At 42.3% G+C, this 16632-nt stretch overlaps 1 protein-coding gene across 1 annotated transcript in view; it reads right to left on the reverse strand.

Moving 5' to 3' along the window:
• The window catches only part of LOC139915138 (protein unc-13 homolog B-like), a 188117-nt gene that overhangs the window by 53154 nt on the left and 118331 nt on the right, over positions 1 to 16632 (reverse strand). The window contains exons 11-20 of the mRNA XM_078285327.1: positions 15831 to 15880; positions 15269 to 15344; positions 14207 to 14212; positions 12712 to 12786; positions 8577 to 8796; positions 7388 to 7615; positions 3089 to 3230; positions 1817 to 1986; positions 1076 to 1191; positions 38 to 201 (exon numbers count right to left, since the gene is read on the reverse strand). Of these exons, the coding sequence (XP_078141453.1) occupies positions 38 to 201; positions 1076 to 1191; positions 1817 to 1986; positions 3089 to 3230; positions 7388 to 7615; positions 8577 to 8796; positions 12712 to 12786; positions 14207 to 14212; positions 15269 to 15344; positions 15831 to 15880 (1247 nt within the window). The remainder of the gene's footprint in view (positions 1 to 37; positions 202 to 1075; positions 1192 to 1816; positions 1987 to 3088; positions 3231 to 7387; positions 7616 to 8576; positions 8797 to 12711; positions 12787 to 14206; positions 14213 to 15268; positions 15345 to 15830; positions 15881 to 16632) is intronic.

A 16632-nucleotide genomic window follows, 5' to 3' on the forward strand; every position in this document is an offset into this window, starting at 1 on the left:
ACACACACACACACACACACACACACACTGGGCTTACGTCATGGCCTGGTAGATGGACTCGATGCCGTAGCGCATGGCAAACTCATCCACGATGTCCTGCTGCACCTCGTCGAAGTAGACCTTCCACGCATCGTCTCCCTGGGCCCCCGGGATCTTCACCACACCGCCGCCCTCCACATCCGTCGAGAAGTGAAACATGTTCTGGACAAAGAGAGAGAGAGAGAGAGAGAGAGAGAGAGAATATGTAAGCAGGTGTGTGTACCACCGATTCCTAACATACAGCAGAATGACACGAAAAAGTAAAAGGCAGCCAGCAGTTTCAATGAAGCTTCCACATGGACAGCCGACACAGCTAGCCGAGTCGTTCTGGACCAAAAAATCTGTGATGTTGACTTTATTTCAGTGTTATTCAGGTTTACCCAGCCTCCAAACTGTGGTTCTTGGTGGAAAACTGGACTTGAACTTTCTACATTCCTGTATTCCTTAAGCTTTAATAAACCAAAACAAGCAATTAATAAACCTGTAGGCTAGCTACTGTACTGACAAGTGATTAGCTGATAGTGATTTTTTTAGATACTCACTCATTTTCTTGAAAACATAGAAAAAAGACACTTTGTAATTGTGTTAACTTCTTGTAAATGAAATAGTTTAACAATTCATCAATTTGCTGGGGACCCCCTGGAACCCCCTCAAGGACCCCTGGTGGTCCCCGGACCCCACGTTGAGAACCACTGCCCTAGAGACCTGGAGCAACTGGATATGCAGTGCTTTTCTGTTGTATTAGTTTTTCGTGGTTTGCATGTGTTTTTGAATTTGCATCATTTCTGAATTTTCAGCGCATTTCCTGTTAATGTATTTGCTTTGGCATTCTGCAGCACGTTTCTTCTTCTGCAGCATGTTTACGTGCAGTGTGTTTTTGAATTTGCATTGTTTCTGAAGTTGCAGCATGTTTCTCTTACTGCAATTGCTTTGGGCCTTTGTAGTGCATTTGCACCCACTGGCCACCGTACAGGTGTGTGTGTGTGTGTGTGTGTGTGTGTGTGTGTGTGTGTGTGTGTGTATGTGTGTGTGTTACCTCATGAAGGCAGGTGTACTGTACATGGTAGGGAGCCACCTTCTCCTCCCCTTCGATCTCCACACTGATCTGTAGACGAATGGCACCAGACACCGCCGATTTGTCTGTTCTCTTCTCTATAGGTGGACACACACACACACACACACACACACACACACACACACACACACACACATATAAACACACACACACATACAGAGTTATTGTGAAATGATACACAGCTCTCAGTTGAACTTCTGATCTAAGATGACAACTGGGACAGTGAGAGCTCCTATTACTGCACTAACAAGCAAACACACACTCCACCACACACACACACACACACACACACACACACACACACACCGATACACTTTCCCACCCCATAAACACACACACTCATATACAAACATATACAGACAGGCAACCCCCTTGCTTTACCATACACACACAGAGACTCACCAATACACTCCTACACTCCATCCTTAAACCCATAAACACACACACACACAAATACACTCTCACCCTCCACCCACCGCAATCCCTAAACACACACACACACACACAAATACACTCCCAAACAACACATATGCTAATACACTCCCACTCCCTCCCACACACACACACACACAAAAACTCCACTGCTCCCACACACAAAGATACCCGCCATACACACACACACACACCCTCACACACAGCAAAAACTCTCTCCCCTCCCCTACGCCATCTCCCATCATGCCTCCCTGCCGAGCGGCGACCTACCCAGGTTGTACCAGACGTCCATCTCTCCGCTGAGCGTCCGCACCTCGATGATGCTCTGGCCCAGGAAGTCGTCCGACTCCCTCTTCAGCCGCTGCTTCACCCGCGACTTGATGTCGTCGTCCTCGTCCCAGACGCGCAGCTTGACGCGGTCCGACGAGTTGTGGCACTCGCTGTGGAGACGGGCGGCGGTGCGAAGTGTTAAACAAGCGCGCCGGTGGTTGATAGGCACCCGAGTGGAGGTTTTGGGGTGCCGTTTAGAGCTTAGTTCATGCTTCTGCCTGGTGTATGAGCGCACACTGTATTTCCCTTATGCAGGACTCTGGGGCTCTGCGTGGCCTAAAGCAGTGATTCTCCAACTTTTTCATATCGACCCTAATTTAGTCCACATTAGGTCCACAGACCCCCATTTGATGAGTCTCTCTGACCCAAATCTGAGAATATTTTTATTGTCAGATATGATTTTGTCAAGAATCCCATGACTATCTGTATCGTAGGTAGAGAGATAACAGTGAAGCTATGATCAAAATAGTCATTCTTCTACATTCTCTAATTGTGTTTGGATGTATTTTCACACTTTTTCACAGTTTCACACATTCATTGTTTTCGTGGAAACTAGTGCTGCCATGACCTAAAAATTTTAGGTCCTTCCTGGATTGTTTCTGTTGTTTTTCCAGCTCGGAAAAGTTCTAATAAGCTGTTTTTCTCCATAGCAAGTTAGAACTTTTCTGAGCTGAAAAACAACATAAACAATCCAGGAAGGACCTGAATTTTTTAGGTCATGGCAGCGCTGCTTTGTTATATTTGAAGTCATGGAATTTTACATCAGGGCCACAGTGGGGAACCTGTATGCAGCAGAGGTAAATTAGTGCATCGGGAAAAAAAAACTGTCTCTCAACCAACTAGTGACTGTTATTCCTTGTAATTTCTGAGAACAAAACTTGATTTTTCTGAACATTTTATCTTGGGAATGGAGCCAACCTGCAGTAGTAGTTCAACAAAAACGCAGTAAAGAATGGGAGTCTACAGCTGCCTTAGTACAATTACGTCTAACTGAACTTAAAGCCCACATCCCCCAGCATCACTCCTGCATATTGTCTGTACTGTCATTTTGTGGGCGATCAAGTTTTCCACATCAAACAAAAAACACTGAGTCAACACACTCAATAATAGTAAACAGCAAACATGCAGTGTTTTATGGACATTGTTTTCCAGCCCCTCTGAGAGCTCCAGCTGTGTGTTACACACTAGAAGAAACAAACAAGCTGAACTCACAAGCTGAACTTTTCTTCCCAGACGGGGTTGAGGTTGCCGTAGATGGTCTTGGTCCTCTTCTTGGTCTTGCCGACCTGGATGGTGACGTACGGGTCGCTGGAGCCCGTCCTGTCCTTGGCCTGGAGACCCTGGGCACTGACAACTGATAACACACACACACACACACACACACACACATACCAAGATTACGACTTAAAAGTTGCATAAGAACAACAAACACTCAAACACCTACTACTAACCATCATCATCTCTCTCTCATTCACACACACACACACACACACACACACACCAACACACGCAGTATCACCCACACGGTTATGCAAAGCCCCGTAACACAATACTCATGACTCACTGCAGGCAGATGTTGGATAAGATCGTTTCTCACCAATTAACTCAGACAGTTACGTGCCCACAACCATTGTCACCTGATGTTTTGTGTAACAAGTAGTGAAAAACATACTTTGAAAAAGACTTGGCGCTGTGACTTGGCCTGGCCTTCCAGGGAAGAAAACCATTGAGAGAGAGCAGTTCATCTTGTGTGTTTGTGTACACACTTTGACTCCAGTTCAGTTTGTGTGTTTGTGTACACACTTTGACTCCAGTTCAGTTTGTGTGTTTGTGTACACACTTTGACTACAGTTCAGTTTGTGTGTTTGTGTACACACTTTGACTACAGTTTGTGCAACAAGCAATTCAGGAGAGAGGGAGAGATCTGCAATAGATATCGATGATTTTAACTATTGCATATATTTTAAAATCAAATATATTTTCAATTTAAAAATAATTAGACCTACATGTAAGACCTACATACAATTGTACATACAGTATGTTTGTTGGTTTTTCAAATTTGACATTTTGCACACTGTATTAGCAATATTGTTTCTGTTCTCTTCTGTCATGCCAATGAAGTAACTACATGAAGTAAGTAAGTAGTAAGTAGAAGGAGTAAATGAAATAAGGGAAAGACAAAAATGGTAGTAAACACGATGATTGGCCCATACAGCAACAAAACCATAAGTGTTTTTGCCTTGGAGACTCTCTGTCTGGCTCAAAGTGAAAGACATTTCTTTGGCAGACTGCGATGATAGGCTTACGAATTCAGAGAGTTTGGAGATAATTCTTTGAGATGGAAGGTCAACTGGTACGGAGGCGGTTGTTTAACTGAAGGCAAGTTTCGTCAGCGCCACCTTCACTGCCATTTTACAGCCGCATGCACTGTAAATACAGCTTTAGCCTAAAGGTTAGTGAAGCCAGCTGGTGACCGGAGACTTGGCAGGTCTGATCCATACTGGGAAAGTCTGGGTAAGGGAAGGTGAACAGAGTGTCAGAGTGCCCTCGAGCAAGGCATTTAACCTCCAACTGCTCTAAGCCTGCGGTTGTACTGGGCAGATCCCCGGTGTGAATGTCTGGAACTTGAGTGTGAAGCAGGGATTTGCTGTGAGCATGCTCAGGAAATCATTCTTGCATCGTTAAAGCTTTCTTTAAAACCACTTTTGGGCACAAAGGATGCAGGGAATAGGCTCTATGGTTCTGTTGTTGTAATCTACAGTATAGTGACAATCCAGTAGGACAGGAGGCAAGCCACATACAGTAGTCACCATTGTGAAAGTCCCCCTTCATGCATTTATGCGGCATTGATATTGCAGGCAAATTTTTCTTGGATGTTACAGTATACAGTAGAACCAAATTAGCACATCCTAGCACAAAATTCTCAACCAATAAATTATCAGACCATATGCTGAAGCTTCTAATAGCTGAAAAGAGAGGGGCCAAAGTGCACCAGTAATTCAACAAGCATGCATTAAAAAGTGGGACTTCTGCATCTGTACATGATTTGGTTAGAACTTGCTAGAATGTGATGTGGACCAAGAAGACCAGGAGCTCGTTTGTATAAACCAAGAAGAATGGGGCTGAGCTCATATTACCTGGTAGCTCATTGGTCTTGCCAAAAAAGTACCAGTCTAAATCCCATATTACAGCTGCATGATATATTTGCCAAATATTGTTCCTGCGTTATAAAGTGCTTAAAAAGTGCTAAAGAGAAGAAGATACACCTTTCCCTCTAAGAAAACATTGTAACCTCCTGCAATTTGGAAATTGCAGTGGTCAATATTTCAATATGTTTTGATTAATTGTGCAGGCTGACTCCTGTGTACTGGAAACTCCTGTTTGTCACAGACAAACAAATAAACACAGCTGGGTCTCCACCCTCATCAGCATCTCTGCTATCTGCTGAGCTGAAGGGAGTTATCAATATTAATAACGGTTTGAGATATTCCCTATACAAATTATTAAAGGGTTCTCTGTTGAGCATCCTGTCAGTCCAGGACCAGGCTGACTCACCACTTGGCTTACAGAGTTTGACTTTATTTCCTTTCTTGGAATAAAATGCTTCATGGAATTATGGACAATGTACATTTCTAATAAACTGTGATTAAAAGTAACCTATTTCAAATTCCAAACAATCTGATGCCTGTGGCTACATTGGGAATTCTGAATCAGTATTGATACCTTATTGGAAATTTCTCTATTGCCCATCATAAAACTCCCTCGGAGACTATAGAAGCTGCACATGTGCTGTCTGGCCTTGATGAGCAGAAAGACCGCAGCACACGCACCTGACCATGAATGAATTCCAACAAAGCGGCGGCTAAACGTCTGTCTCTGTATCGCCTCTCTAATGGAGCTCATCACTGGTGATCAGGGAGACAAGGTGTGATGGCTGCCATGGCAACACCGCTGCCACTACGGTGTGATGTGGCTGGTTACTATGGTAACAGCGGCGGTCATGATGATGTTTGGTGAGGGGGTGGGTGTGGGTTGGGGGTGTGTGTGTGTGTGGGGGGGTGCTTGGCGGTTCAAATTAGTGAAGCTCCCAGATAACTAGTTAAGTAACTCCACGTTCCAGTTGTCAGATAAAAGATGACAGTGAATGTGGGCTGGTTGAACTATAGCTTCTTTTTATTTTATTTTATTTTTTTATTTATTTATCCAGGGAAGGCTGACTGAGCACACACACACTCTTTTTCAGCAACACTTTGCTTCACACTGACACAGTTGCACATATTCACACCTGGGAGCTGCCCAGTGCAACCACAGTCTTCTTCAGGTTCTTCACTTTTTGTTTTACTGTACGCTGTGCGATGAACTGAGACTGAACTGAGCTGTTCTGGTTGGGAGATGAGGTAAAGATGGAACGGTTATTCAGAGAGGAAGTATTTAGTGTAGCGAATTTCATTTGGAAAGCATGGAAATGGAGAAGTGATAAGCTGTATGTTTGAAGGCAAAATATGTTTATGTTAAAGTTGATTAGCTGTATGAAGCAGGACTTACTTTCGAGTCTTTTAGAATGTTTTTTATGTTTTGATTGTTAATGTTTCTGGTTCTTTTGCTTGCTGGGCACCATGTGGTGTGTGACACATAAATAAAATCATCAATCAATCTTCAAAGAGCGCCTTGACTCTGCTCTTTGCTTTCACCATACAGGCTTTTCCTTCAATGGATGAGGCGAAAACCAAATCGTGCCTCATCGTATCGACCTGCTGTGATGCTGCCGGTTTGACGTCACAAACCTCTGAGTTGGAATTAAACACCAAAACTCTCCTGTCTGTGGACAAATGATGGTATTGGAGTTGTCCTTCCTTAGTATTTATCAGAGGAGCTTTACTTTCATTTATTGAACTTACTACTTAATACTGTATATTCCACGCATCAGTAGGCACAGCAAAGCAGCTGACGCCAACGGTAAGAAAAAAAAGGCGATGCAACCTTGAGTTTGCTGTGAAGATTTTGACTTTACACAGAGATATGAGTGTGACACCCAGTGCGACAAGACTCTTGGCCATTGTTCAGGAGTATTTGTATCAGTAACACTAGAGAGACATAAAGAGGAGGGAGAGAGAAAATGAGAAAGAGTGATGAAGGAAGACCTATTTTTGAGAGTTTTTGTGTAGTCAGTGTGTCTGTGTGTTAGAGACAGTAAGAGAGATTAACAGATACTAAAGTGGTAATTCTCTGGGGCCTTGTTTTTTTTATTTTGAGGAAATCTTTAGCACTAAGCAGTTATTGCTGTGGTGTTTCTGTACGGCACTTCCCAGAGATCATCTGTCAATCAAACAGTGTGGGCGGAGCTTGGATTTTCTGTAGGTGGCGCTCTTTCTGAGAACGTTTTTGTGAAGTCTGTGTGACATTAGAGAGAAGAGGCAAATCTTCCCAATGGAGCACTATATTATCATCTAACTGCTGACCTGAACCCTGGTTTTCCATGCCAAACCAAAGGTAAAAATTGGCTCGACGTACTGTTGATGGTGATCTTGGCCGACCACTTGGAGGTGCCGTCCAGGACGCTCTGCTTGATGGTCTTCATGTGCTGGGCGTGGACCAGCTTGGTGATGGTGAACACCTTCCGGATCTCCTCGAAGATCTCCGGCTTGTTCCTCTCGCGAATCTTCATCCTGTCCTTCATGGCCGTGATGATGTGCTGTGTCCGGTCCTCCGCCCCCGTCTTGGAGCTCTTCTCCGCCGCTCCTGGAGACGACGAGGTGAGAAGGGGTTGGAGAAGGAGAGAGAGAGGAGCAGGGTGGATGATGGGAGAAAGAGAGAGAGAGAGAGGAGAGAGGGGGGGAGAGGAGAGAGGTGGTTAAGGTCATGGTGGATTAGGGGGTGAAATTTGAAGAACAGAACTATAAAACAGAGGGAGAAACGACTGTTCAAATGAAGCTGAATGATGGACCGCATACATAACAATGGTGGTCATTTTTTTTTTACCATTCTCCTCTGTGTAATTTGTGCTGCTATTTGCTATCATTTTTTTCCCCTTTTACTTTTGGGGTGAGCTATTTTCATTAGCCCCTCAGGAGTTTTGGTCTCACCTGTGCAGATTGTATTTCTTTTCTCCTCTGTTTTTCAGGATTATTTATCATTTTTGCGACTAAACTAAATCAGGACTAAAAGGACACTGTTCGCTTCGCCAAGCCTTTTTTATGGTACAAATTTTGCTTGGCAACTTTCTTTGGCAAACCGAGGATCATTGGACATTTGGGCACTTTTCATTATGGGATTAAATTTGCATCATTTATCCAGGCCCTGGTGAGTGGGTGTGATTTCAAATAGAGTTGAGGTTTGAGGCTAAAGGGTGATGTATGAGTCCAATGTGCAGATTTTCTAACCGCTACAGTAGCACCCTACAACTGTGACCAACACCTCACCCACAAAACTCAAACATAGTCCCATTGTCCCCATATTCATCCAACAGTATTGGCCGCAACAGCAAAAAAAACTACCACCATTACAAGACCAAGTGTGAACATCCCAAAAACAGGCACTGACTATAATTAGCGTTTTAATAATAATGCAGTATTCAATTAAGATTAATTCAGATCTGCTGTATCCCTGTAAGTAGAAGCCGTACAGGGACGAGTGAGACAAAAACACACCCCTACCCACCCAACCACTGGTATAATACTAGTAGTTCAACAGCTCTACTCACTCTGCAGGCAGTCGGCGTTCAGCAGCTCCTGGCATTTCTCGTGGACTTTGACCCCGCACTCGGCACAGCGCATACCCTGCCGGGCGATGCCCCACAGCAGGCCCTCGCACTCATAGCAGTAGGTGGGCGTGGTGGCGGTCCACACCTCGAAGTTGTGGGGCGTGGTGCAGGAGATGGGGTAGATCAGGGCCTGCAGCGTCTTCTTGTACACATGGCTTTTCTGTTGGAGCAAAGGGGAAGAAAGAGGAGGGAAGAGGGATGGAGGAAAGGCGGGAAGGAGGTGAGAGGTTGAAGGAGGGAAACAGGGAAAGAGAGGGAGAAAGAGAAATTGCCATGAGAAGTTTAAGAAGACATGCAAGGAAAGAATAAAAGAAAGGAAAAAAAAACAAGAGAAAAGGCATGAGAAGTTTAACAGGAGAAAGAGGAAATAGGAGAAAGAAAGAGAGAAAGAAATAGAGAAAGGTACAAGTGGTTTAATGAAGGAAGGAGTGGGAGATAGAGAGTGACAAATAAAGAAAAGAGTGGGATGAAGTGTGAAAAAAGGTGAATGTGGACAGTGATAACCAAAACAAAACAGGACAAGATAGTGAATAATAAATGACACAGATACAACCAAGCAGAGGGAGAGGCTTGGCGGTACAGAGGGCAGGGGAGGTGAAGCGAAAGAGAGAAACCAAAACAGAAGGAACAAAAAAATAGATGGAAAAAAAGGCAACAATAGGCAAAAAGAATGAGAAAAAAAGACATGGATGTTCTTGTTCAGCTGATGAGCAAGAACTGGTGCAGCTATTGTAGAAGTTCCACTTTTTACTGCTGAACTACTGTTGCACTTTGGCTCGGTTCCTTGATGGAAGTTCTGCTTTATTTTCCGCCGTCTCAAGCCACAAGAAATGATCTAGTAACTAGTTGAGACATTATAATAGTATTTTAAAAGATACCAGAGGTGTGACCAAGTCAACTTTGTTCGATTCTCAAGTCAGTCTCAAGTCTTGAGGCACAAGTCTCAAGTCAAGTCCATGTCATTAAAGTCAAGTCTCAAGTCTAAATGTAGAACAGCAAGTCAAGTCAGAACAAATCAAGAGTCCAGTATCAATTTAATATCTTAAAGAAAACTAAATATCTAGGACTTTTCAATGCAATATGGTTTTAATAGGATAAAAACTTGGTAAGAGCATCATGAGTTTGATTTCTATAATCAGTTTCAACTTCAATAAATTCAATCATTCCATACAAATTCAGAAAACAGAATTTAAATTCAGTCGTCCACTGGAACAAATCTCATCACTTTCAATCTAAGTCATTTACACAAACACAAGATCTCAAGTCAAGACTTTAGAAACCTTTTCAAGTCTTCAAAGTACAAGTCAGAGTCAAGTCCCATGTCACCAGAACCTAAGTCAAGTCAAGTCTCAAGTCTTCTCGTTGTGCATCAAGTCAAGTCTCAAGCAGTTACAATTGTGACTCGAGTCTGATTTGAGTCCAAGTCATGTGACTCGAGTCCCCACCTCTGAAAGATACTAATTTCTACTGTATAACATTCAAGAAAGAACTGCCTGTCGTGTTAATGCAGGATAGATGCAGGATAAATGCATAAAGGGGGACTTCTACAACAGCTACTACTACCAATTGCACAGAAAAGTGATTACGTATGACCGTGATTATGCATTTTTTGTCTTCTTGGCGTCTCCACTGATGAAGTAAATATTGCTTTTGTACAATGGATGCCGGTGTGGGAGGGGAGGGGAGGGGAGGGGAGGGGAGGTGCACATCGCTCCACAGGCAGAGAGGACACCTACAGCTCCGCTTGATTTGGTCAACACAGAATTCATACTGGCTGTGTGACACACACACACACACACACACACACACACACTCACTCACTCATACTCACAAACACACACAAACAAAAGGAACATCTGTCTCTTTGTCAGTTTTGGCTCTGGTTTTGGTCAGCTTTGTTCTAATTGTTTTGGCTTTTATCGATTTGTATTGTATTGCTCAAATTGTTTTTGGTTTTAATTTGTATTTTTCTGTCCTGTGCTTTTGTCTGATTTTATTGCCTGTTTTACTTCTTTGTCACTGTAAAGCACTCTGTAACTGTAACTCTGAAGTGTGAAAAGTGCGTTTATCACTACTACTACTACTACTATTACTACTATTATTATTATTATCATAACTGAAATCCATCTTGGACAACACCTCCCACCCTCTCAACAATGAGCTGATGCAGCTTCATAGTACCTTCATCACTCTGAGGTTTACCAAGGAGCAATTCAAGCACTCGTCTGTGCCGACTGCCGTCTGTACAACGCTGAACTGCACTGTCTCTACCAACTCCTCTGGACTGTTTCATGTCTTCCTATGCTCTGGACGACTCTGTACTGGTCTGTGTTCATGCACATGACCTGCACATTTTGTGTCAACAAGCATTTGACAGACGGTGACGTGCGGGAGGTGGCCAAGTTCAATGTCAACCCAAACAAGCATTTTCCAAATATGATATAATGGCACAGTAAAAATTCACATTTAACAGCTTTGGAAACAGTTTCAAACTGATATCAGAAATATATTTAGGTCCTGGCTTCACAAAACAAAGCAGTTGCTATGACGACTATGTACGGCGTCTCAGCTTTCACTTTAGTGCTTTATTTACATGGGTTTTCATCGTTGGTGTAGTCCTTTGTATCAACATCTATTCAATGTCAAAATGTCTGCTGGGTATCTGTGTATATGAGCCGGTAAGAATTTATGGACACATTTCTGTGCATATGCTACTTCCATCTGTCGGTTCGGTCTGATAATGGAACAGCTAACAATGCACATTTGTACATCTGGATACATTTCTGTATACAGCATATGCTACATCAATCTGTAAATAGAGTGAATAGCTGACAATGCACATCTGCAGGTTCTGGGGACATTTCTGTACATATTGTATGTTACCTGTACTTTGCGAGTTTGATCATGTGAATAGCATAGAATGCACATACACACAAGACACACTGTGTATATATGTTCTTCCACCTGTATACACCACAATGTGAACAGTTAGCGATGCACACTTGCACATCCACTCTGGACAGCTAACAATTTGGAGAGCCAGTGGTGTGTATTTTTGCATATTTGCTGTAAATTGCAGATCTGTAGATGAACTGCAAACATCTGCTAAAGCGTAAATCTGTCAGCAAAGATGTGGTATCTCTTTTGTGTTTGTCCGTCTGTCCGTCTGTTAGCAGGATATCTCAAAAAGTTGGGCACGGATTTGCACAAAACTTGGTATGAAGGTTGGATATGGGCCAAGGAAGAACTGATTAACTTTTCATGTCAATTGGCCAAAAGGGGGGCGTGGCGGTGGGCGTGGTCTTCCACAAAAAGGTGCATTTTTGTGCATTTCAGAACAGATTCACGTGATATTACAACTTTGACAAAAGGTTGTGCAGGGAAGAACCACTGGGCCTTCTTATGGCTTTTCTAATGTCTCTGGGTGAAGCCTTGCAGGGTTGTAGTCAGACTGAGGTCTGTGCTCTACTGAGCACATTTTCTAGTTATATGAAGTATTATCTTTATAACTTTGTAGCTGCTCTATTCTTATCTATATCCAAATCTTTGCTGCTGCAATGACCCACTTTCCCCACATGGATCATTAAAGTTTCATCCAATCTAATGTAATCTAATCGTCACCATACTCATAATTCTTATCCTAAGAAACACATTTGTTTAACACTATTTACTTGATATAGTTGCACAATGCTTTAAATGAACAAACAGCTATAATAAAGGGAAGACTTGCTGCGGGCTCCATTAAAAACTATAGCTACGGCTGACTCAGCAAAACTGGCTGAGGCTATATTGGATTCCCAACAAACAAATGAACAGCGCTACTGCAGCAGAATGACAGCAGGGATATACAAGGTGAGAAAAGTGGCAGAAGGACTTTCTGTGTGAATGTGTGTGTGTGCAAATATAAGTTTGTTTGGATCCCCATTAGCTGGCATCGAGTTGACAGCTATTCTTCCTGGGCTCCACCTAACCATAAAATCACATCTGCGCGCAAGTGTGTATGTGTGTGTGTGTGTGTGTGTGTGTGTGTATGTGTGTGTGTATGTGTGTGTGGTATATGTATCTGGCCACTCACAAGCTCCTCGTCCTTCAGGGAAGTCCGTGTGGCCAATGCGTGGGCGAGTCCAGCTTTCCTGGACTGTATCATAGACTGGAAAAGAGAGTGAGAGAGAGAAAGTGAGAGAGAGAGAGAGAGAGAGAGAGAGAGAGAGAGGAAGACAATAAAAGACAGACAAAGCATCATAAAAAAACAGCCGCAGAGAAAGAAAGGCAAAGAGAGAAAAAGAAAGAGAAACTTCAGTATAAATTTCGGAAATGCATTCTCTCTGTGTGATATCTCTCTTTCTACTAGGACATGAAAACTAACTTGATATCACGTAAATAACACAACACACACACTTTCTCTCTCTTTGTCCTTCTCTCTTTGAACACACACACTTTCAACAACACACCACACATCTCTCCTTGTCACCTTGAAGACAAATACACACACATTCCTTCCCTAAAGCCTACCATGGGTCTCATAAGTATAGAAACACAACAACACACACACACACACACACCATATTAGACATGAACACACTTTAACTTAATTTATTGTATTTCCTTCATTTATTATTTATGCATTTTGTTGTTTTGTGTGATTCTCCTCTGTTGGGTTTTTCACGATGTTTGTCTTATTGGTTGCCAAGTTTTTTTTCTCTCTCTGTTTTTAGCCCTCTGGGTTTTTTGTCTCACCTGCACAGTTTGTATTTCTTTTCTTCTCTCTCTAGTCTTTCTCCAATGTTTTTTTTTTTTATCACTTGTGCTAATACATAAATATAATAAATAAACTGTACTATTGCCCCAGGTTTGCCACAAACAGCAGAGACCCTGCGTATCTCTACAAACCTCTGGGTGCTTTTATGTTCAGACTTCTGCTCTTGAGAGTGTGATCTTCACTCTGGAGTACTCGCTTCAAATCAAAGGATATACGTTTCTTAAATCAGACAAGTCAAGATGAGTCCCGTTCCTCAGGTCGTCTCAGCGACTGGATATGCAAAGCTTTCACCAGTGGGATGATAATTGAGAGCCAGTGGGTGTACATTTCAGCCTCCCTATAGTACTTCAAAGTAAGTCAGAGAGAGTGGGACTAAACTGAACATTTATCATGATTTGTTTGTTTAGAGAGTGGGATCTGTTTTTCTCAATAATGGGGCTGTTGACTTGCTGAATCACAGCAAGACAAAAGAGTTAATTATGTTACTTCTAGCTAAAACACCAAATCAAAGAAAAGCCTTTTCTCTGTACCAAATGGCTGGGGGAAAGCTGAAAACATTCACATGAAGGAATTGATTTTTTTTTTTTTTATGTCTGCCAGAACTCTCAGGTCACGTTTTGTAATGCAGGTAAACAATGACTGATACCTTTGTGTGTGTGTATGTGTGTGTGTGTGTGCACGTGCTCATGCGAGACCAGACAGCAGATCGAAATGCATTGCTACAATCGTGATGATTCAGAGAGTTTTAAACAAAGCACCCCTAAATAATAGTAAGACACAGCAACTGAAATCTCACTTCTGTCTTACTCACCATAGCCTGCGGGGAGAGGGAGGGAGGGAGGGAGGGAGACGAGGTGTGCATAGAAAGAGAAGAAGAAAAAAGTAAAGGTTAGAGACAAACAAACAGGCTCCCCTCTGTGAGCATCAGTGGCTTTCACCTTGAATCCAGCTGTTCAGCACTTGTGAACGGCTCATGTTATTGCACAGTAGTTGCTGCGTTACTACAGTGGACAAATGATTCTTGAAGGTTACACAGTAGAGACAAATTAGCTGATTGGGACATAAAACTCTGGTGTCTCTCAACCAGCTAGTTAACCAGACAATGCCTTGCACCTTCCGACATGGAAGCAAAAGTTAAACTGAACTTTGTACCTTGGGTGGGTTGTGAAGCTTCCTGGCCTTGATATGACCCCAAAATCGGCGATTCTCTGTTATCTGTTGCTCTGGTAGAGACAACTGGAGAATTGTGTTTTTTCGAAGGAACGATGGAACGAAGGAAGTAGTACGTTTACCAATAATTGTAAATAGGCAAAAAAAGGTGTGAGACAGGACTCTGACATAGCACATTCTGTTAAAATATAAAAAACGAGTCTCTGACTTTTTTTCGCCTATTTACAATTATTGGTAAACGTACTTTTTTTTTCGTCCCATCTGCATGAGTTTCCTGCGACTGGATTTTGTTGTTACACTTGTTCAAAAAAGCTTTAATAAACATAAAGAAAGCGATTCACTGCCATTGTATGCCAGTGAATCGCTTCCTGGAGACAGAAAAAAACAAAATTCTCCAATCTCCAGAGAATCGTTGATGTTGGGGTTATATCATGTCCAGGAAGCTACACAACCCAAGTTAATACCAAAGTTCAACATCACTTTAAAGAGGCATTTAGTAATCTATGGCCTTTATCAACCTCTATTAGGGACCAGAAAGAATTGCAACAAAACTGATAGAACTCATCTCCTCCTTACACAAGTCTCTGGCAGTGTATTCTCCAATTGCTAGTCAATTTTGCTAGAAAAATGTCAGCATCTCACTATGTTTAAATTAAGGGCTGGAGGTTAATTAAATGTCTGGAGGTGGTTGGTGGGTTCTCACCAGTTCACTGACAAGGGGGATGGGCCTCCTCTTGCGGAGGTCAGGCATGCTGTCGATGCCAAAAGGCGTGCTTCCCCTGTAGACAAACACACACAAGCAAATGCACAAATGCTATGATCAATACTTTAACACATGAGAATGTAGTCATGTTGTCAGACAATACAAGAGTTCATGTTGTGGTTGGTAAAAATTAGCCTTAACTCAATACTTGATAGGTAATTTCTAAGTGTGAATCCAAATGAGGCTGTTTGCATCTAGTGATAGTGATGTGGCCATATTTCTAAAAGATGTAACACACATCTAATGAGTGACACAGGAAATATGTTGTTGTCAATTGCATTTAGTAGTCCAAAATGTTTTTAATGCATGTATTGTATTAATATTTTACATACTTTCAGTATGGCAAAAGAAATCCTGGTGCAAACACTGTATCAGGCAACCATATATTTTCTGTCTGTCTCTCTATCTTTCTCTCTCTCACAAACACACACACACACACACACACACACACACACACACACACTCATACAACACACATACATACACACACATACATACTAACCCAGGCTTAGCCCATGGGTGCTTGCTGGGGTCACCATCTTGATCTCGGCTCTGAAACAGAGATCAAAGGTCAGGCATTTAGCCACTTAAAGGTTGACAGGCTTTACTGAATTCATGATACTGGAGCATGCACACACAACAGCATGGGAGAGATGAGAGAGTGAGAAGAAAAGAGAGGAGAGAAGCATTGGGTGTGGACAAGGTTGGCTGAGTTTCAGCAGTGCATGCAAAAGTTCCAATCAATTCCAATCAATTATAAGGGTCCCTCGCATAGATGAACATCATAAATCGGGTGTCACCTTGTAAAGCAAACACCTACCAGACCACGGACGCTCCCAATAAACACACACTGAATATCGACCTTTACCTAACAGCATCTGCTTTTTTTGTCTGACAGCCAGCAAAGAAAATATCACAGAGACAATAACAGAACACACAAGCATGGCAGCCTGACACACTCGCCATCAATATTATTTTTCAGCAGTATTGTGTGCTAGTCAATACTGGCCTATTCCTATATGGTAATTCTATATTTCTGTTTGAAACAACTAAAGCATCTTTATAGGAGGGTAGAGGCATTTAGTTTGACATACAGTAAAACCTAGAAACATTATAAAGCTACATCATGAGCTCCAAATTCATACAAAATATTATCATAATGAAGGGAGCATTTTCCTGAATCTGAAGAAAAGGAATATAAACACAGCAAAAATAAAATGAAAGAGGTAATTAAGCATGTTTCAGACATGCACATGAAAAAATGTCAGTAAGGGTAGGTACAGAAAGACCAACTTCTGTTAGGA

This window comes from Centroberyx gerrardi, chromosome 8, assembly GCF_048128805.1.
Source record: "Centroberyx gerrardi isolate f3 chromosome 8, fCenGer3.hap1.cur.20231027, whole genome shotgun sequence".
Taxonomy (NCBI): domain Eukaryota; kingdom Metazoa; phylum Chordata; class Actinopteri; order Beryciformes; family Berycidae; genus Centroberyx; species Centroberyx gerrardi.